At 43.3% G+C, this 23,688-nt stretch overlaps 1 protein-coding gene across 1 annotated transcript in view; it reads right to left on the reverse strand.

The window, feature by feature from the left end:
* ATP6V1B2 (ATPase H+ transporting V1 subunit B2) overlaps positions 1-23,688 on the reverse strand; it is a 134,447-nt gene that overhangs the window by 41,492 nt on the left and 69,267 nt on the right. The window contains exons 9-10 of the mRNA XM_078665421.1: positions 10,031-10,154; positions 829-979 (exon numbers count right to left, since the gene is read on the reverse strand). Coding sequence (XP_078521547.1) covers positions 829-979; positions 10,031-10,154 — 275 coding nt within the window. The remainder of the gene's footprint in view (positions 1-828; positions 980-10,030; positions 10,155-23,688) is intronic.

Genomic DNA, 23,688 nt, shown 5'->3' on the forward strand with positions numbered 1-23,688 from the left:
TCAACTCATAATCAGGTCGCAAGTAGACTCATAATCAGGTCGCAAGTAGAGTACAAAAGTTGTAAAAGTCTTCTCAGTACTAAAACCACAAGATCTCATTTCACCAATCCTTCAGAAAACAAATTTGCTTCGCACTGCCAAAACCGCTCACAGTCCATCAGGGTATTGACCTCACTCATTGCCTTCTGTAACAATCCTAAAGTTGTTCCTCATCAAAACGAACACCTTTTGCCCTGCTAACTCACAGTTAATCATACGTCACTGGAAAAGGAACTACACTAACTAGATTTGATAATAATGCTGCTCAGTATCCTCAAATATTCAGGGCTGTGCCAGAGCTGCGTCATAAGAAAATTCAGACTGTTACAATAGAAATAGTACACACATGTAAAAATAATTGTTACACTGTTTTCTTTTAAAACTACTGTTTTTATAAAGCCCAAAGGATTCCCAGTTGGAAGGGATGTTTAGGAAAAATAGGCATATTTAGGAATAACAAGGCTACTGCTGAAATGCACCTTCTCAAATGCTAAATGCCTAAAGCAGCCGCTTGATCATTAATCTAATGTCAGTAATAATTTAATATAGCAGGAAATGAAAAGTATGAGGAAGCCTGTAGTCAATACACAATTAACAAGGATTACTCTGAAGGGTAGGGTGCAGCAATCTCTCCTCCCTACATCCCCAATGGAAGATGCAAAACAGAGAAATTGTGTATAGTGATCGCCTGCAGAAATGAAGCTTCAGAGTCTGGAGACCTTACAGGAAAGCTACCTGAAAGCCTCACTCTGAACAGACTAGAACCAAGTGCAACAATAAAGGACTCACCATCGTTGGGCATGGTGAGAATGGGAATCTGGGTGATGGAGCCATTCCTTCCTTCTACTCGGCCAGCCCTCTCATAGATAGTGGCCAAATCTGTGTACATGTAACCTGGGAACCCACGTCGGCCAGGCACCTCCTCTCTGGCTGCAGAGACCTGAAGACAAACAATAGTTTGATTAGAGTAGGATTCTAAACAAGAAAGTTACTTTTGGGGAAAATCCGGTACTCTTAAATCTGATGTCTAAAACCAAATAAGGGAGCAGAAATAAGAGTAGCTTACCTGTAAAATGAGGTCTTCTGTAAGGATATCCTCCCCAGACCCATAAACTTTCATATCCATTCCAGTCACCAGGTGGATGTCCAACTCTTCAAATGTTACATTTTCAATTCTATATATAAAAATGTTCTCTCCTCTTATGATACAAATGACTAATGATAAGATACAAATAACTGCATGAACCCTACAGTGGACAGGGAAAAGACAAGCCGCCTTTCAAGATTTGTATTTAAGGTACTTGGACGTCCTTTGCATTAGAGAACTTGGCCTATGCACCATTTTACCTTGATTGATTTTTTAAGATGGGCAGTCGATCTCCAAAGAGTACGAGACTCAGTTAGGACCCTGGGAAGGATATGCTCACTAGGGAACAATTTACAAGAAAGTAAACTTGCAATATCCAGCATGGCATCCAACCCAGGCTCAAGATATTTATAGAAGAGGTGATTACAAAGTGTATCTCAAATCCAAAGGAGGAGGTAATTGAAGGACATTAACAAATATATTTCTGACGGACATAAAAAATACTAGGGACCGGTTTCGAACATTCAAATGCAACCAATAATGCAATGTGAAGGTATTAATCCACACCTTTGTGTGTGTGTGGGGAGAACGGAAGGCCGCAACAGTTGCCTTCCCTTTTGTTGAAGGAGCACTGCTGGTACCTGAAATAGCAATTACTTTCTGGTAGTAAAACTTTATGCATTCACAAGTCACCAAGAAATAGTTCGTAGAGCTGAACACTACTTTGTGCAAGAGAAATGAAACTATCTCCAGTTATTTGTTCTATGTAACACTTACGAGCCTGTTCACTTTGCCAATAAACAGAGTTTAGAACACTTGGTCTCTCAGAATCATGGAAACCCTGACTTATGAAAGAATGGGAGAAGGACTTGTGGGTGGAGTTCGAGCTTGTTGACTTTTTTCCGCATCTCGATGAGGAGGCCGGCATAGTGGTTTTCCATGCCTAGGAGGTGTTGCGCTAAATCACCAAAATGTCACCCGGTTGGGACAACCTGCCATTGGTCTTGAATGCGCAAACCTACATATGAGACCAAGACAGCAAATCAAGAAGTTCTGAACATTCTGTCATGGAACATAGCAGAAGTCTACCCCCAAAATCCTGGCTAAACACAGATATAATCGCTCTACAACAAATTTGGTCACAGACAACCTTACCTACAGAGGGTTTCCTGTCATACCAGCCACCAAACCAAAGACTCGGAGGAGACCCAAAGGATACCTTGCAGTTTACATATCACTCCATTTAAACATCAACCCTGAAGAGTTACAGCAGACAGACACAGACTTACAGATCATAAAAATAAGTAATTGGTCACAGGCAAACAGACCCCCAATTCTACTGATAAATACATACATACATCCCAGTTTGGCAAAAATAAATTCTTCAATCCAGGGTGATCAATAGGACTTCGGCCCAGTCTTGGCCAATCTCAGAACTCGAAGGTATTTGGGGGGAAGACGCATAAAAAAGCTGAGAGCCCCAATCTAACTGAACCATGTCACCCAACACTTCCTGCATCGGATACTGGAGACTGAAGAACAACGGGCACTGTGTGTTCTCGTGAGTGGCAAACAGTTCCAAACAAGGAAATCCCCACATCCTGAAAATATAGAGTACCATCTCTGGATGGAGATGCCATTGGTGATCGGCCAAAAATTGCCGGCTGAGACTGTCTGCACACACGTTCAGTACTCCGGCCAGATGTTTTGTGATTAAGCAAATCTGATGGTCCTGAGCCCAGGACCAGAATAGCAGAGCCTCCTGCAGAGAAAACACAACCACATCACGGTAGTGTTGTCTGTTAAGACTTGAACTGACTGACCGCAAAGGGAAGGGAGGAAGGACTATGAGCCAAAAATATCATCCGCAATTCTAGAAGGTTGATGCAAAACAATCTTTCTTCTGAAGACCAAAGACATTTGACCTCCAGATCAGCAGCCCACCCTACAGTGGAGGAATCAGTTATCACAGTGGCCACCGGAGATGTAGGGTGAAACTGCTTCCCTTGAGACTCCACCATTGCAGAACTGCTGCAGTGTCTCTGGAGACTTTGACCAATTCCTCGAGATCTCCGTTGGGTTGAAACCACTGCATGCGGAGGCACCTCTGGAGGGCCCTCATATGCCAGCGTGCATGGTTGACCAACAGAATGCAGCAAGCAAACATACCGATCAGGCGCAAGATCTTCTGGCCTGGAACAAATGCTACAGTCTAAAACAGTGGAATCATAACCTGTATGTCCTGAATCCTCTGTGTAAGCGGAAATGCACGACCCACTGTAGTGGCCAGTATCGCCCCAATGCGAGCATCGCCCAGGTTGCACTGAAAGGGCTCCAAGTGATATTTGGGTACATTTATAAAAAATAAAAAAAAAGCTGTTCAACAGCAGAGTTACTTGCAAATGACGGAACACCATCTCCGGTGACTTTGCTTTGAGCAGCCAGTCGTCCAGATAGGGAAACCCTGACCGTCTGAGGTGCTGCCATCTTTGTGATAACTCGAGGCGCAGAAGCAAAGCCAAACAAAAGGACTGCAAACTGATAATGCTAAGTCCCCACCATAAAAACTGAGATATTTCTGATGTGACGTCAGGATGGGAATGCGAAAATACGCAAACTGCAAATCGATCGATACCATCCAGTCCTCCTTCTCCAGCGTGCGAAGAACCTGTGCAGGGTCAACATTTTGAATTTCTCCTGTTTGAGGTAGAAATTCTAAATCCTGAGGTAGAGGATCGGCCGTAAACAACCATCCTTTTTGGGACTCAGGATGTACAGGGAATAGCACCTCTGACCCTTTTCCTGCTCTGGAACCAACTCTATTGCACCCTTTTGAAGCAATGTCAGCACTTCCTGCTGAAGAAGCAGAGGATGATCTTCCGAGCAAAGGCCTTGACGGAGAAAGAAAGGAGGGGGAAACTCATGGAGAGTAGGGCATACCCATTTTCTATGGTGGTTAGAAACCAAGAGGTCTGTACTGACAGACCTCCAACGAGGTAGAAAATAGGCCACCCGTCCTCTCAAGAGACAGGCATGTTCTGAGATGGCGAAGCTAGAGTTGCTTCCCTTCAACAATGGTTGGAGAGGCAAAGGAGGAGGAGACTTGTTGTGGGCCAGAACCCTGAAGGCGACCTCTGCCCCTTCCCCTGTAGGATCTGTAAAGAGGATTTGTCTGCTGCTGTTGATGCTGCTGTTGATGCTGCTGCTGGTGGTTCCCATGAAAGGACAGGTTCCTATAAAAGCCCCTGAATCTACGGAACGGTCTTTAGTACCGAGGCTGAGACTGAAGTCCCTTGGCTGAGACTGAAGTCCCTTGGCTGAGACCTTGCAGCAGCATTAATGTACATGAAACCTTGCAACACAGAGTCCGCCTTGGCTTCAAACAAGCGAGACCCATCAAAAGGCAAGTCCAACAATGTAGACTGAACATCTGGGAAAAACGCTAAACCCCTTACCCAGGCATGTCTTCTCGTCGCCGCAGAAGACCCCATTTCTCTTACTACAGAGTCTGCAGTGTCCAGCCCAGATTGGAACACTTGATGAACAGCTGACTGAGCACCCGTCAAAAGTTCTGAAAAATTACCTTGGATCTCTGTAGGAAACTTTGGGACAACCTCTTTCGCTGAATCCATGAGGGAATTAATGTAGCGTCCAAACAGCCAAGCAGCATTTGTGGACTTCAAGGCCATATTTCCTGAAGAGCAGACCTCCTTGGCCCATTGGTCCATCCATTTGGATTCTCCATCAGCATGCGTGGATGGAAATGACACTGCTGATTATTTGGAAGGGCAAGAAATCTGAACAACCTGGCTTTCTGGAGAAGGGTATGTGGACAAAAAAGCTGGACCCCCAGATGCCATTTTATATCTTCAAGTCACTGTCCTCGAGACTGCAGCCAAAGACATCGGTTTCTTCCAGATTTCCAAAATAGGTTCAGTCAAAGCCTCCTTGAAAGACAACAACGGCTTCAACGCAGAAGCTGAAGAATGGAGAACCACAGGGAGGATGCTAGATTTCAGTTCAGCCGAGGAACAGCAATTCTAACAAATCCACAGCTTTGTGAATTACAACATGGTAGGACGTCACCTCAGGAGGTGGTAAACCCTTAGGAGACCCCAATTCCCACTCAGGAGAGGTATGCAAGCCACTTCCCTCTTGCAGGCCTTCAAAATCGAGGTTAGGATTCTCACGGTCTCCTTCTTCAGACCCTTCATGTTCTTTCTGGTATTCAGCCTCTTCCAAAAGCCTCTGAGCCTCTTTATAAGACCTTCCTCTTGATATCAGCATCGCTGGTGACTTCCAAGCCGGCACTACCATCCAAGGGCTCAGATAATGGACCCGGTTAAGGCATGGACTGGATCCGGACGGCAACGGGGATGATTCATCCAAAGGGCCACGTCCCTCTTGAAAAGGCAACAGCTTCAGCAGTCTCGGCGCCAATGGAGATCATTTTACCGGAGTTATAGGCATAAAGGGCATAAAAAGGTGCCTGTGGAAAATGAGGAAATCATCCCAGATAATAAACAAGTTGACCCATGGGGCCTGCCGGCGTACCAGATGGAATTGCAGCCCTTTTAAAAAATGCTTAACATAGCATTCACGAAGTGAGCCCGGAGCTGGTAACACTGGATATGCTGGATCTGTGTTATAGTGCTCTTGAGCCGTACGATGAGGCACTAAATCTGGCTCCGGCTGTGAAGTCTAGGTTCTTAGCACCGGCACTGGAGGTGAAGTCACAGGCCTTAGTGCCCTCGGGGGCCAAAGACGGCGCCAGACACACCCACGGGGATGGTGTTGGAGATACCTCATCTCTACGACGACCTCTAGGACTTGGAGACAATGACTTCAGAGACACGTTCTTCGGTGAACGACACAGAGAACCATGACACTGAGGCCTCCGACGACCCCCTCTTTTGTTTTTTTAGCTTTACCCATAAACAAGTTTGCCTCCCTTTCCTTCGGAGCCTTCGGATTAATCTGTTTACATGATGAACATGTACAGACGTCGTGATGTGAAGACAAGCACCAAAGATAATCTTCATGTGGGTCGTTGATGGACATCTGTCCTCTGCATTCTCTGTACGGCTTGAAATCTGACTTCCGAGGAGGAGACATCTTCAGATGCTACAAAGTTGCAGCGACAGAACAGAAGAAATCTCCCAGAAATGGCGAACCTGGCGGCAGCGCAGAAAAAAGGGAACTGACGTCAACACGCCGGCGAGGTGTTCTTATGGCTCGGATGACATCACGTGGCGTCGCATGTGGAGCCTTTCCACAGTGACATCCTCATCGAAGATGGAGAGCTAAAGAGAAAAGTTTCAGTGGAATGCTGCGCTTTGGGATAATTCAAAAGGTGGGGAATCCACAGGCAGATGCATCAATCAGAATCTTAGACATGTCTTTAATGAAATCCAGATTTTCTACTCTATTCAATTCAATAGGTTTAATAAGAATTTGGATCTCTAATGAGGTCCACTTAAGACGAGCACTGAGAAGACATATTAAAAATACCAGCAATAATTACAAAAAACACTTAATTAAAAAACATTATATCTATGTCACTGCACCTTTTTGTACAGATTTAGTTCATCAAAAGATATCAGAGTTTTTCAAAATCAGCTCTGGAGGCTCTTTAGTTAGCAAAGGGAGCCCACCAGTAAATAAATACAACTGGTGACACGGTAGGAATGGAATACAAAATAGAAAAACAATTATAAAGCATGTGCAATTTGAGAGAATAGCATAAGGAAGCAGTTTCATATAACGACAGATTATTAAATAAAGTGCATCATATAGCAGCAATCTTTTAGTTAAGGCCTATACTGTGACTGAAAAAGACAAAATTATGTTAAATACAAGTGCAATTTAAAAAAAAAAGAGGAAAATCACACCATAGCAGCACCATATATTTTATATAAAGTGCATCAAAAAGCAGCAAAATCTTTTCCCTTAGAATGTATTTAAAACAGATAAAAGCCTGGTTATGTGCAAATAGTAATTAGATAACAGCAGTCATAAGTATACATTTCCACGGGTGAGAAATAGACTAAAATGGTCGAGAAGAACATAAGAGCCCGGGGCTTTAGGGGCTATATTATAAGAAAACTAGTTAAATGCACAGCCAACCAAACCCTAAGAATAATTATGAAAATTAAAAATATGTTCATAAACTCCCTAAAAACGTTTAAAAGTTTTATGCCCACAGTTTAATTTTTTGGAAAAATTAAGAATTTTCTAGCAAAAGATACATTTTTAATGCCATTCTGAATGAGCATTGGCTGAAACCACCTGAATGTAAGTGAAGACAGAGCTGGACATACAAACTAGATATGATAAAGATTCTGGGTACCCGGATTACAGAGGTTACAGTTTTTTCCATCTTTCCTATTAAGTGGCCAATTTACAGTTGAATCATTTAATGGTAAGAGGTTCATGCGACAGTGGGTGAGCCACCGGCGAATACTGTGGCTTAGATTCCAGGAAAGGTACTTCTGAGGAACTCTCGGAGAGGAAGCCTTAACTATTGTTTCCAGTCAGACTCTTGCTCTACAGATACTGACATTTCTCTGGTGACTAACTATGCCACTTGAAATCTTTAAGAAAGATTTCAATTCTGAGAGAGAAAAATACAGCACTAAGTCCTCTTTCACATTGAAATGATTCAGTGCCAAGAAAAATAAAATCACAAAAAAAAAAAAGAATGTTTATACATTTGCCCTGCAAAAATGTCCAGGCACATAAAACTCCTCAATGTAAAAGGTTCCCTGTTCTTTAGTTGGTAACCCCAACGTATTACCCTAGCTAACCCTTGTATAAATGAACTTACCAAGCCAAATTCTAGCCTAATTGCGGCTATTGGGACAAGAATATTAAAATTGCATAATTTGCGAAATCCCAAAAACTCCATTCTCTTACTGGAATGGATTCTATAGCATATAATAAGGTGGGAGGAATTTTAGTTTTAAAAACTAAAAGCAAATGTGAACAATGTCTTCGACCCATAGCGCTATAGAATATGCGTAGGCCATTTGCATGTGATGCCGCTTTACAAGAGCTCTGTTCAGTGTGGGGAATAATCCTTGTACTACTTGAAATAACTTTCCCCAAATAGAGGTACGAACGTACAATCTCAAGTTTTTCGGAACCAATTCCCCAATAAAAAGTACAGACTTTTCTATTTTTACCTCGTTTCATAATTAAAACCTTGCTTTTTGAAACATTAATCTTCAGAAAGCGTGCAGTTGTATAATTCTGCAGTTGTTACAATTTTGTGTTCAAACCAATAGGGATCAGGTCCATAATTACAATGTCATCTGCGTACCTAGGGCAGGGAAAGGAGCGGCCACCTATCTTTGGAGCATCTCCTCCCATTAAGGAAAAACAATTCGGTAAATCGGTTACATATAACGAGAATAGTAAGAATAGTAGAGGTGCTAATAGGCAACCTTGCTTCAAACCATTTTCTTTAGAAATTACTGAAGATGGTCCCCGAATTCCCCTCCATTAGTACCAGACACCATGTCTGCGAGTGTAGGGCTATAACTAAAGATAAGAGTTGAAGTCACCCCCATTTTATGTAGGTTTTTCCCGAGAAGTGGCCGTTCTACCTTATCAAAAGCAATGGAAAAGTCTATAAATACCATATAGACGTTTGTCCTGCGCAATACAGTGTATTTCTCTTCTATTAGTTTCAACATACGAATGTTGTCTCGAGTGGAATGGTTTTTCCTGAACCCAGGTTGCTCAACTGGGAGAAATTTCTCCTCTACACCCCAATCAGTAAGATTCTCAAGAATACAGAGAGAAATGTTCCCCACTGCGTCTAATAAGGCGAACAGTGGGAAATCTACATTTTTTCCACCAAGGGTTTTTAAGAGTCAAATTTTAATTGCAATTTAAAAATGCTGCCTTTAATTTCGGTATGAACATTTTCTGTAAAAATTTTCTGGGATCCTACACAAGGCAGAGATTGACTACTGTTTAATATCAAAGAAGATAGATACCATGAGCAATAACGCAGTTCATGTTGATGGCTTAAGTTCAAATGCAGTGGAATTAGAGTGTAATGAAATAGCCGTGTCAGTTTTAATCACAATACCAGCTCTGAATCTCCTAAACAAAATCATACTGTACAAACTACACTGAAGTATGCATGCTGCTCCAAAACCCATCAACTACCCCAGACATCTGGATTTATGAGACAATATAACAAATAAAGGACAGTGCTGGAACATTACCTCTGGAATCGACTCTCTGAAATCTGAAAACTTCTAATCACCCCGGCCCCTGGCCATCAGAAACGATCAGAAAGAAATTATCAAATGCTCCCATGCAATTTAGCAGTGTCCTTCAATGCGAGAATACATAATTACCATTACTGTGTAAGAAAATAAAACTACCCAGCATTGGGAAAGACTAGGGGGGGGGTGTTAAGAATCAGAATTCTAGTTTTGAAACTGGATGATACACAATAGCATAGTTTCCTCTCTGATTTGGCTTTGACTGTTGCGGAGCAAAATAAAGAGAAGGATTTGGAGTAGCAGTGGTCAATATGGAATGTCACTAGGCTGCAAGCCTTACACCTTTAGGTACACGGATTTGATAAACTGCAGCAGGAGATTGTGAATGGGTTCTGTGGTTTTAGCATGGAAACTGACAGAGGTCTTGCGTCTGAAAGTTAGTACACCACCACAAGCCAAAATAGCCTCACTAATCGGGCAAATCAAGGAATTCACAAATTGAATTGTCTCACAAGGAAAGATCAAGCATTGTATAATTCCACTGAAGGGGTCTAACAAGCCACAGTTATCATGACTACTTGAATGCATACAAAACAGGCCAAATTCCTTGAAACAGACCACAGAAGAGAAAATCAGCACATGGAAACAAAAGAAGAAAACATACCTCTCGCAAAGCTTCTGCATACGAACTCATATCAGTCAGAATCACCAGCACATGCTTCTCGCACTGGTATGCCAGGAACTCGGCAGTGGTGAGAGCCAGTCTGGGTGTGATGATTCGCTCAATGCTGCAATACAGACAGGAACCAACTGTCAATTACTGGGTAAAGCCTGAAATGTGAATCAATTCATGATGGGAACACACAGAGCAAGGACCACAAAGGTGGGAAATGTGAAGGATGTGTGACAATACCTTATGATAGTGGGATAATCATATTATTTTTTACTAATCTTTTATTTTTTGTGGAGTTTTATATCGCGCAAACTAGACCAAAGGTACATGAGCACCAGACACGTCACAGACGGACACATTCGTTTTTGTTAGGCACAGGAGATTAAGTGATTTGCTCGGAATTACAGAATGTTGAGCTTCCCTGCCGAGCCTCGAACCCGGTTCCCCAGCTCAAAAGTAGGCTGCCCTAGCCCTTAGGCCACATTCTCTCAAGCCAGTTCTCGTGGGACTTGGAACTCATGGAAAAGTTGTCAATCTTTGCACCAAGTATTGATAGTTTCAAGGAACCGCATGAAGCCATATACACCTGCAAGCTGACTGAACTACAATGTACCTCCTTTTCAGCTATGACTTTCAAGGGATAGTGATCCAACAGGCACGGCAACTCTTAGAGGGTGCTGTGCGTAAGATTAACCTTCATTCAGCACATGTATCCCTTACAAAAATGTTTTTTCCAGACAGTGTTATTTCTTTTTTAAAAGATGAAGACTTTGTGTAAGATAACACTGCTAATCAACGTAAGATAGGTCAATAAAATTAATAAGAACGTTATAAGATTCTGCTCATACATCATTGACTTCTGTTGGAGACTGACAGGTGGATAGCAAGGATACCTGTTCAGCTGAAAACTTACATTAGCTGAAACTAAGCGCCTTGTTTCTCAAACAGCACACGGTCAGCAGCTCAGTCACACATTATGTTGCGGGCAGATGACTGCTTTCTTTTCAGGGCCAGAACCTAGTGATTCGCCTAACTCTGTTCGAGTGCATGTTGGTTCCATTTCATCACTGCAACTAAGAGAGCCAGACTTGGCTCAGAAGCCCCAGTGGATCCTTCACAAATCTGAACACAATCAAGAAGTCCACAGTGGATGGGGCACTGAAGATGGTGGATTGCATTCCGGAATGGGCTCAGGAGTGATCTGTTAAGCAGCATCAGCCAGCCAGTGTTCACAGGCAGGATTAAATAGCACTGGGGGTCACTTCAGCTCAGATGGAGTTCGGCACGGTCTGGCAAAAGGTATAACTTGTCAGGCTACAGTGCACAAGGCTGATTCTGCAATGCAGAATAAAAAGCAGGAGGGGACTGCTCAGACAGACTTATTTGTCACACAAATTAAACTCACAAATTTTTCTGTTCTTCACATTGGGCGGAGGGGGGCATTATATAGTGCAAACTAGACCCGAATGTATAAAGAGCGTTACATGAACACCAGTTGCGTTACAGACTGACACATTCATTTTTTGTTGGGCCCAGGGAGATAAAGCGATTTGCCCAGAATCACAGGATGCCGAATGTCCCTGCCGAGACTCGAACCCGGTTCCCAAGCTTCACGGTCAACTGCCCTAGCCATTAGGCCACGTCCTCTATATATTATAGAGAGGACTTTCTCAAATGAACTCTGGGGAATCTTAGGGTCAGGCTGAGCAGCAGGCTCTCTTCTCTGCTTCAGACAATCGTCAAGAATGTAAGGAGTTCAGTAGCAGAGTTCAGATGGACTTGAAACAGGAACTCCATCTGCCAGACGGTCTTCCTCCTCTCTACTTTAGATTGCAGAAGTAGCAAGTCTTCTTCGATAATATGGTATATGCCTACTCTGACCGTGTAGAAAGCATTTTTATGCCTGTGACCCCTGCTTTTCTTTAAAAAGGTGTACAGAGCTCTTCAAAGTAAAAACTCTAAATAACTTACAGGGTCACAAGAACAGTGAAAGTTGGCTTCCAGCCAGGTTCAGGCCAACTAACCACTCAAAATCAAAACTGGTTCCAAGATTTTGGATGGGACTAATCTTTCAAAGTGCATTTCTTGTAGGTGTGGTACAGCTTCATAGCACCTACCTTCCAAAGTGAGCTGTCACTCGAAGGCTGTTGATTGAGAACCAGAAAACAAACATCCAAACTGGGACTTCTGTAGGGCTAGTACTTCTCTAGCAGCTCAGGTAACAGGATTTGGAATAAGGGCAGAACTGCCACCTCTATTTAGCTGTGAAATGCTGTGCATGCTCTTGACTTTCTTTGTCTATGTATTTCATCAACAAGGGGCTATGGATCTAGCATTAAAGCACTATCTAGCATTAAAGCATGTGCGAGACTCTGATAATCCAGATTTCATTGTCTACTTAGGCAGCACTGAATGGACCTCATAATTAGCGTTGAGTCAGGAAATCAGAATTATTACAAATTGACGCCATCATGCCGACAAATGCAGGAAATGATGCACCATTAAGAGTACTGAGGCTTGATTTATTGAATCATATCCCAAATACCCGACACACTCTCTGCTAAGGAAAATAACTTCCTACATGTAGACAACCAGCACATCCCTCTATAAGCTGCAGCTTCTGTGAATATTTCAGGAAACCCTACATAAAACAGGTTGTAGGTCACCTGCAGATGCTCCATCTAGTTAAAAGAAAAAGCCTTCAGCAGCAACTTATCCATGCACAGATCAATGTGAATCTTGAGTTCATAGATGAGCACCCTGTACATTTTGTAAAAACTGATTATTCCCACTGTAAAACCTAAAACTCCCTAAACAAACATGTATTTCGGGAAGATCAAGATATGAAATTATGCATCTTGCAAGTAGTGAGAAACCATCCAGTTTTGTAGATATCTAGCTGGAAGAATCTTCAGCAATGTTATCATTTTATTGCTTTTTCATCAAATGTTTTCAATAATTCAAATCCGGTCAGGTGTTGCATCCCTCAACCCCGAATATCGGGGCTAGTAAGTATCTCAAATAACACCAATTAACCCTTATGGAAATTTACTTTTGGTCCCATTAGCTACAATCCAATACACACATTTCACCCCCAGAGTTTGTGTGTGGTGGAAGAGTGAGGGGTGGCAATAGGGAGGCACAATTAGCATCTGACCTCATGTAAACATATACCCAAGTTGTCCAGGTTTGAGGGTACGGTTGTAGTGTGTTTCCTATTTGGGCCTTGGCCCAACCCGCCTTAATTCCCTTGTTCCCTGAACTTACACCTCTTACTCTTATGTGGTCTCTATTTAGTTATCCCATGGTGAGTAAACAGTAGCTCCACTGAGTAGGTTTTCCACAACTTCTTGGAGGCACTTCATTTAAAATATCCTGGTGGTTAAAGAGTGCTTCCAATGAGATGGCCTTCTGTCACTCTTGGATGGCTCCTAGGTACTGCCTTAGTGGTTTAATAGGGTCTTCAATACGGCAGTTTTTTTTCTCTTAATTTTTACACTTATGTTGAACAGAAAGTCTTGGCAGTAATGTACTGAAAATTGAGCAATTTGGAGGTTATTGGTGTGTCGAGAAGGACTGCTGCTGCAGGTGTTCTACCCTTTCTCTAACAACAACCTATTTGTCTGTGCTGGAAAAAATACTGGCAAGGTTGTTGGGGAGGTTGAAATGATTGCAATAGTTTGGAACAGAGTTCTCGTTTGACCTCAAATTGATGCTATTCCTGGCAGAATTGGTAAAAACAAAATAGCTCTGCTGGAAAAAGCAGCTTTTCCTTCAACCAACAGTTCACCTCATATCCATTTTGCAGATTACCTTTCTCATAATCACAGCAGTTTTCATGAATTCATTAATTTCTCCCCAGAGTAAGCCATACATGCTTGCGCTGCAAAGCGACTTCTTTATGGATGGTCATCCCTAGTTTAATTTTTATATTTTTTTATATTTTTTAAAGACTTGCCTGCTGGTAATCTCAAACTCCAACACTGAGACTCTGCTATCCAGTGACCGCTGAATGTCCTTAAGTTTGACTTTACTTGGGTTACAACCCATAAAGAATTCAACGGTTTCTGTTGCTATCTACAGAACTGCTATAAGTTAAATTTGTCTGTATATCTCCACGCCACTCTTCTCTACACCACAAACCTTTAGCCATGCTGGTGTACAATATGGCTAAAAAACAAGTTAGCAAAGCCAATAGCTCTTGCAAAGATTATAACAATTGACTTTGCCAATGCTTGTTTCCATAGAAAAGACAATACATAAGGGCATGATATTACAAATACAGGTCTAAAACAAAATATATATTATTACAGAGCCAGACACCATCAACAATGATAGCGGCACACCATTCAAAAACAGAAACTATCAGTCTCCCCCGAAGTTGTAGACCACAATATTCATAGGTTCATATCAATAAAAATACATCCACTTCTACGACTAGACTACTTGTCTAGTCGGCCATGCACCTCTATTCTAAATTCGGAATAACCTATGCTCCTAAATAAGCAGACCCAGTGCCCCAGGCACTGAATCTACCTAGAGTTTTGAGGTTGCTTCCAATTTCGGCCAGGATCTCCAATGCCATTAAGTCAAACAAAAGGGTGCCTTATTTTCCGATTGGAGAGCAATTGCCAACTTGACAGGGACACATTAATGACCTATTTGCTATCCGCACAAAGTCCTGTGCAATAATCCAAAAGCTTAGAGCACCCCAATCACACATGCAGGTTGCTACATTTCTGTCTGCATCCTCTCCAACCGTCAGGTCTTACTGTCGTGTACATCTGAGGTATTCTGGAGGGAGAGTAATTTCATCTTTAAAGGAACATGTAGAGGACTCACTGAACTGATGTTAATGTCCCTCCAAAACACTTTCCACTTCCGAGGTAATTTCTCTTTTTCCATGTCCACTGTGAGGATTGTGGCAGGGGGTAATATTGAACTCCAATACAGTTTGGACACAACATCCCCTGAAGTAGTAAAGATAAAAATGTCTTGAGCGTGTCCTCATGAACAGCCATTTCCTTCGGTGAAAGGTGGCACATCCAATGTCTGAGTCGAGAACATTGCAATCTTACTGATTCCTCAATTGGAAACATAAGTTTACTCATGGGGAACAATTTAATTTGAGGCTACAATCCCTCCTTGTGCCATCTGTCCTACCAACTTGAATTTTGTGTCAGTAGAAAGCTGCAATTGGCCCTAATTATGGATGGGAATTTGAGGCACAGACCACGATTCTGACATGTGTCAAACAGGCCAGTCCACCCTTTTCAAAGCTTTTCAACATCAACCAAGAATGCTATCACGGTCTCCCTCGCTCTCTTTTTTTGTTTTCAATCTTTTTCGAGCAATTGAAATATCTTTGACACTGCCATATAATCATGTGTTTGTCTCCAACAACCCCTTAAAGTCTAGTTTCACACAAAGTGGCCACAATTTGTGTATAAAATTTAATATTGATTTGAAGAGGAAATATTGGCCAGTATGAAGAGGACTGATGGGCACAAGTCCGAAGCTTAAAAATTACTGTGATAGAAGCCTCCATGATAAGGATAGTGTAAATGGTCCCAACTCAGCAAGATGAAGGTACAATTTAGACATTTGGGGAATCAACCCTGTGGCAAAAGATTTATATAATTCCCCTGCCTATCTGCCTGGGGCTTTGTTAGTTTTGAAGTTTTGAAATGTTCGCTTGACTGCTTCTGAAAAGGGTGCCTCTGTGGTTCTGAAAAATCTGGGTTCATATTATAGTTCTGGACTCGAGAATAAAAACTTCGTCGAAATAGGACGAAGTTGGTATCAAAAGACCGAGAATGACGTGTACATTAAGTACATGTATTTTCGGCATATTCGAGTGACGATTTCACCTCGAAATCGTCATTTCTAAACCCTTAGCTGCATGTTGCCCTTTACATAGGCCTTAATCCAGTCGAATTTGATTCCACAAGGACACATACTCCTTAATCGACTTCTTCCTGACCCCAGTACAAGTTAGAACCATTGCCCCAGGCCGAGCTCGTTAGGTCAGTTCCCTCCCAGTGGCCGAGCAAGATAGCATCTAAGCCCAACCAGCCATAAAGCCATTTCAGCACGCACACCTGCCATATCTCGCTCACATCTTTTCTCCACTCTTTCCTTCACTTGCTTTATGATGGGGAGGTGACCGTTTTTATTAGGGGTCCAGCGATATCTGATGAAATGTTGAGCCTTGCCGGATGATTTGTTATGAGCAGCACGACGTGAAATATGTACATGTCATCATGACTCTGCTTTTCTTTTGTAAACAGTAACCATAAATGAAATACCACGAATCCAAGGAATGTATTGCTCAAGGCTGAATATTAGGTATAAGAAGAGAAGCCTGACTTTGTGAAAGTGTGCAGTCTCCTGAATATACTGGTATTGTACTTCTAGGACCCTGTCACCTTGGTTGCAGCCAATAAACTAATCTTTGACTTCACCTGGAAGACTCTGAAGTTTCTGTGGGTCTGACTCAGGAGAACCCGAGGTCTCTGGTGTGTTGATCCCCTGGCACCGCTGGGTTACCGGTTCTGTACCGGTTCTTAAAAACCCAGTACCTCATTTGGCGCCCAGCGTTGGGGCGATTCCAGTGGTACCAATCAGCCTGAAGATCGTGAGGAGCTTTGTGTGAAAATTCCGGAGGAGGGCCCACCACCTCATCGACCCCTGCATGTCGACGTGGTCCGAAGGTCTTTACTGCGAGGTTCCCCGCTTCTCGACGGCTACAAGGACTGCTGCCCTGGCTATCGCCCTGATGTTGGACCCTTGAAATTTTCGGTAGAGCGAAACGCTGAGACGAGTCTTCTGGTGAAGCCATCGATATTTTTCAGTTAAGTATAAGCGGAGCGTCTCCTAGTCCTTAGCTGGACTTACTTTTTGTTATCTTAGAGATACATAAAGGTTTTTATTGGTTCTTGCAAGCACCATAACCGAAGGATTCGTGTTTTCACGAGCAATATCGTAATCGATAACTCCTTTGAAGTTTTGGAACTAGACTAGAGAGAAAGGATGCCTAGTCTTAGACTCGGGAATTTGTTTTGTCTTGGTAATAATAATAGGGACTCCCGATTGGAGGACTCATGTCCGGTTCCTCCAGTTGGAACTCCGACTTACGAGCTATACGTTAAACATGGAGTAGGCACCATCGTTTACAACGAGGTATGGATTAAATACACTAGGAAAGACGGTGTTTTAAAATGGCCCCAATATGGTAGCTTTGATTCTGAAATTTTAGACAACCTTGAAGTTAAACTCTTCAAAAAGAAAGCCCGGCCGGCGATGTTTGACTCTTTCCGCATATGGCGCAAAGAAGCCAAACAAAAAGAAATTAAATTAGCTAAGAAAAATAAGAGAGAAGAGGGACTTTCAGTAATGCAAGCTGCCGTGCAGTTTAAAGATAATGAGGAAGATCAGATAAATGAACAATTGCGCAGGCAACGTAAAATGGCAATAGATAAGTGCTATCCAGTTTTGCCGTCTCTTCAGCAAGGGACAGTAAAAGAGCGTGAAAAAGACCAATTAATGTCGCAATTGTTAACTTCGCCACCGCCCTATGCGCAGAATGCTACAGCACCCCCGCAACCTTTAGTTGCACAAGCTGCGCCTCTGGCTTTTCCACAGCACCCACCAGCTGTTCTTCAGCTGGCTCCTACTTCTTCGGTGCAGCCTCCTCCAGGCCCACCGACCACTTCTGTTTCACCTGTGTTTTCTACGATTTTGCCTACTGTACTTTCTACAAATGCCCCTTCTATGATTTTGCCTAGTACCACATCTATTATTCCTCATACCTCTTCTGCCATCTCTGCATCCGCTTTATCTCACCCCGTTCTTTCATCTGTTTGTTCTTCCGTTTCACCTTCCTTTCGGCAGAAAATGGCCAGTACTGTTACTAATCTTCTTTTACCGCTTTTCGGGTCGCCTGCTACGACCCCTAACATAGGAAGAAGACAGTTGCGAAGTCAACTGCCCGATTATCAGGAGAGAGATTCCCTGAATAGTTTAGCTCGGAAATGGGTCTTGGACACTGCAAAATATGATTTACAGTCTGTCATGGAAGTTTTCCATCAATGGGAAACAGCGACACAGAGATATGTGTTCGAACAAATGTGTGTCTTTCTTGGCGAAGATTTAGAGGACAATGATCAGGATTGCCTCCCACAAGAGATGTGTCGTATAAGGTTTAAGTTTAGTCTGGGTATGATTATAGGTCCCGATGTAGAAGGAGCAGTTGAAATGCTATTATCATATCGAAGTAAGGGAAGTACTTCTGGCTCACCATCGGAATCTAGTGCATCTAGTAGGAAAAAGGCACGACAATACCCTATGAGAGAAGTTCCCCCACAATGGAGAGAGGGTGACGCGACAGCTGTCCCACCTGTCCTGCCCCACTTTCACCGAGTATGGGTACATGTTCCATGGAAGCGAGCTGAAGTTTTAGCACTCAAACAAACACTACCAGATCCGCGTAAAAATCCTGCAGGGTACTATAAAGAATTGTCGCAAACTGCTGGGTCATGTATTATGAATTTAGCCGATATCGATATGTTATTCGGGAACGTTGTTCCACAGCCTTTATGGGGAAAAATTCGTCATGAAGATCATGATCAGGAATTAGGTGACACGTGGGCTAATATTACTACTGCAGACGCACGACAAGTTGGTGGTGCCAAGCCTGAGCCTCTGATAGCGGAACTACCTGGTAGAATAGTAGATTACATGAAAACAATAATGCCTGCAATACGCGTAAATTGGGATAAGTTATCTGCATGCAAGCAAAAGAAAGAAGAAACTGTGTCAGATTTCTTCACCAGATTTGAAGAAACACTCATTGACCACAGCGGTCAAGACATGACCACAGAAGGTGGTCAGAGATTGTTTGTCGATAAATTTGTGCACAATCTACTTCCAGACTTGTGTAGAAAATTGAAAGATTCAGAAAGTTCTTGGGCAGTCTCATCTTCAGCCCAGATATTAGCTACCGCACAGTACTACGAGAATAGAGACAAGGATGAGAAAGATAAAGTAGAGAAGAAAACAAGAGAACTCAAAACAAAGGTTTTGCTACAGCAAGCCTATCCGCCACGAGGTGGTGGTAATAAAAATAACAATGGTCAGAATAACTACCGGAACACTTTTCAGCAGCCTCAGAGAAACTTGCAGAGATTCGAGTACGATCAAAACCGCGTAGGTCCCAATCAGTGTTTATACTGCAAACAAGAAGGTCATTACAAGTATTACTGTCCTGCCCTGCCGCAACGTACAAACGAGTTTTCTGGCGTAAGAGGTCGTGGTAGTCAGCAAGCGCCTAGAGGTAGAGGGCGTGGAAACACCCCTCAGGACGCACGTCCCCTTCCACCACAAAACTCTATGAACAGGTTTGACCAGCAAAATAACGTATCTGACAGGACAGCTCAATACTACGTCGATGAGTATTACACAGAAAATGAGCAGTGGGAGAGTAATGATTGCTAGGATAGCCTTAGACAAGGAGAGGGAGTTGTTTCAGTTCCAGTAGATCAGAGTGGACCTTACGTTGAGGTGATTACATCGGGTGTGTCAGAACCTTTTCTGTTGGATACTGGTGCTACAAAGAGTTCTATTATGCACTCCAAACTCCCTGGCGCACCTTTGTCTGGCGAAATGAACGTTTCCGTAGGTTTTTCTGGCGCCCCGGTTAGAAATCCGATTTCTGACCCTTTATCTCTTTCTGTTGGTCCTTGTGAATTCGAAGCACCCCTTATTTTGACAACAGGTTGTGGTGAAAATTTGCTAGGATTAGATTTGCTAAAAAGATTGTATGCGACTTTGTACTGTTCTCCCTCAGGAGTACAACTGACTTTAGGTAAGAAAGTGGTTTCTCCAATGTATTTGTCGAGAAATACGCTTCCAGCAGAATTGGCACTCCTTCCGGATATTCTGTGGGCTACTGGTCCGAATGATGTAGGTCTTTTAGAAATTCCACCTTATGTTGTAACATTGAAGTCGAATGTCAAAATGCCACGAATTCCCCAATACAGAATATCCAATGAGGGCGAAAAAGCTTTGCTAGCGATTGTTCACGAGTTGATTGAAAAAGACGTAATTGAAGAAACACGAGGCAATGTTTGCAATAGTCCTGTTCTGCCTGTTTTGAAACGAACTGACCCTTCTCAGCCACCTGTGTATAGATTCGTGATTGATCTTAGGGAAGTAAATAAGATAGTGGTGCCACAATTCCCAGTTGTCCCCGACATTACAACATTATTGACTATGATTCCAGCCTCTGCATCCTGGTTTTCGGTGATTGACCTGAAGAATGCTTTCTTCAGTATCCCGATTGCTGAGGAAAGCAGGGATATTTTTTCCTTTAGTTTAGGTGGTCGCAGTTTCCGCTTTAAACGCGCTCCTCAAGGCTACTGTGAAAGCCCCTCAATATACAGTCAAGCTCTGAAAAGTCAGCTCGACGCAATGATTTTGCCCAAAGGTTCCACCCTCGTACAGTACGTGGACGATTTGCTCATAGCTGCGGATACTGAGAAAATATTTAAAATGGCCACGTTGGCACTACTGCGTCATCTATGTGATCTACATCACAAGGTGTCACTTTCCAAGCTTCAATATTGCCGACAAGAAGTGACCTACTTAGGTCATCTCTTATCGAAGGAGGGAAGGAAACTGACCCCAGAAAGAATTCAGGCAATAGCTAAATTAAATGTGCCAAGAACGCAGAGAGAAGTACGCGCTTTCTTGGGCATTACATCGTACTGTAGACAGTGGATTCCAAATTTTTCGTTATTAGCCAAACCCTTATTGGCACTAACGTGTACAAATACACCCAATCCCATTCCTTGGTCCGATGAGTGTCAGAAAAGTTTTCTCGAATTACGCACAGCATTATGTTCGGCCCCTGTGTTAGGTAACCCCAACTACAGTAAACCTTTCACATTGTATGTCCACGAGAAGGGGGGTTGTGCATTGTCCGTGCTGACTCAGTTATACGGAGATAGACAGCGGCCATGCGCCTATTTTTCGTCAACTTTGGATCCGGTAGCACGAGCATTGCCAAGTTGTCTAAGGGCCACAGCAGCAGCAGCTGTTTCTATTCGACAGTCTGCAGGGCTAGTAATGAATAATACACTAATCGTGATGGTCCCGCATGCAGTAGACACATTGTTAAATAGGACCAAGACACAGCACTTAACTAGTGCTCGACTGTCCAGTTATGAATTGACACTACTAGCAAGCCATGTGCACATCAAAAGATGCAGTACCCTGAACATAGCCACCTTGTTACCAATTGCTGAGGAATCGGATGCTTCAGAACAGCACGATTGTTTCCTCAGAACGGAGGAGGAGACAAAAGGGAGAGTTGATCTATTCGATACTCCTCTCGCCGAATGTGATGGTACATTATGGGTGGATGGTTCATGCTTTAAACTCCCAAATGGTAACGTGACTACAGCGTATGCTGTCACAACTCTGCACACGATCGTTGAAACTGCGCGAATACCACATGGTTCAGCTCAAGCCGCCGAACTCGTGGCGTTAACGAGAGCGTGTGTGTTATCAAAAGGAATAAAAGTGACTGTCTATACCGACAGTCAGTATGCTTTTGGAGTGGCTCACAGTTTTGGACGACTGTGGAGAGAACGTGGGTTCCTGACGTCGCATGGAGCTAAGATTCAGCATGGTCAGTTGGTGAATGAGCTTCTTGAATCACTGACGTTGCCCCTGAAAGTAGCGGTCGTGAAATGTAGTGCACACAGGAAAGTGATTGATGATGTTGGTCGTGGAAATGCATTTGCTGATGAAACTGCTAAGGAAACGGCAAAGAATATGATGAGCCGAATGTATGTTGCGAGCCCAGAAAGATGGACTGGTGATGTTGGAATATGTGAAGACACGATAGAAAGTGTGAAGTCCATCCAAGCTGAGGCCACGGAGAAAGAGTTAAGCATGTGGAGAGAAAGTACAGGGAGAATGGATGCAAATGGTTGTTGGATTGAATCTACAGAGCAACAAAGATGGATGTTACCCGATGCATATGTGCCTGCAGTGGTTACAATGGCTCATGGGATGGCCCATATCAGCGCAAAAGGGATTTGCGACTTGTTGGCCCCAGTGTGGAAGAATTCAGGGATTCCCAAGTGTGCAGAGAATGTTGTCAAGAATTGCATGGTATGTCTGAAGCACAATCCTGGTAGGGGGACCCCAACTCCAGCTGGTCATTTTGCACCTCCTACGTATCCGTTCGAGGTTTTGCAGCTAGATTTCATACACATGGAGAGGTGCAACAACTTAAAATATGTGCTCGTGGTTGTTTGCGCCTTCTCAAGGTGGGTAGAAGCCTATCCCCTAAGGGACAATACCGCCTTGTCCACAGCGAAAGCCCTTGTGAAAGAGTTCTTCCCCAGGTTCGGAATGCCTAGAATGGTCTGGTCGGACAACGGAAGTGAATTTGTGGGTTGTGTGATGAAACGAGTGTGTGAAGGGCTAGGTATTAGTCAGAAGTTCCACGCTGCAAATCACCCCCAATCAGCTGGATTAGTGGAATGTTACAATGGCACGCTTAAACTTAAATTGGCCAAAATCCAAGCGAGCACGGGTCTTAAATGGCCTGACGCTCTACCCTTAGCACTCCTATCCACCAGAACGACTGTGCATTCGCGAATGAAACTCAGCCCCTATGAAATAATCTTTGGTCGGCCAGCCAACATATGGGGAGTGCCTAGGCCCACGAAGTTTAGCGAGCTACAACACCCCATTTTGCTCGACTATCTGTATGAATTGACGGCTAAATTGCGTGTTTTATATCAACAGGTCCACAACACCTTGCCTCCGGTTTCCGAGACACCGGGTCACTCCATTGACCCCGGCTCCTGGGTACTGGTCAAGAATTTCCAGAGGACAAGAAACGACCAGCCCAGATGGACCGGACCACACCTCGTTCTCCTGTCTACAAGGTCGACCGTTAGAGTGGAGGGGAAGGCCAATTGGGTCCACGGGATCCATTGTAAGAAAATACCTTTCCCTCTGCCACATGACCAATGGGTCCGGACAGGAGGCACTGACTCAAAGCGCACAACTGATGAACGCGTAAAAGACGCCAAACGTGATTGTGAAAATGGGAACATTTTTCAAGAAACTACGCCGCCATCAGAACAATTGAACTCTGTGGAACCTGAGCTACTCTTTCCGGACCAGACAGCACCCGGGAAAAGACGCTATAATTTCCGACCGAGAAAAACAGACTAAAGTAAAAGTGATTTTAATTTTTTTTTTGATCCGAGAGAAAAACCTGTGGACTAATAAAATAATACGTTTTTCCTTCCAAAATGCTATTTTGAAAGTGTAGATTCTCCCATCTAGGTAACTTGCTTATTTTTGTTTTTCTTGAACCGCCATCCGGGTTCCGCTGCTAGGGTCGCGGTTGATTAAAGACTTTTGGGTGCAGCTGACAACAATAGGTTGCTGGTTCCAGTTGGTCGAAGGGAGCCACCCTAGACTGACGGAAGCGCCCTTTAGCAGAAACAACCTACCGCCGCGGGCAGCACCTTAGAGAGGATGGAGTTTCCTGGTGTGGAGAGAACTGCCAAACAAATGAACTTTAAGCAGAGACTTTTGAAAAAAATGAGAAAGAAATTTTT

The sequence above is a fragment of the Lissotriton helveticus genome, chromosome 11 (assembly GCF_964261635.1).
Source record: "Lissotriton helveticus chromosome 11, aLisHel1.1, whole genome shotgun sequence".
Taxonomy (NCBI): Eukaryota; Metazoa; Chordata; class Amphibia; order Caudata; family Salamandridae; genus Lissotriton; species Lissotriton helveticus.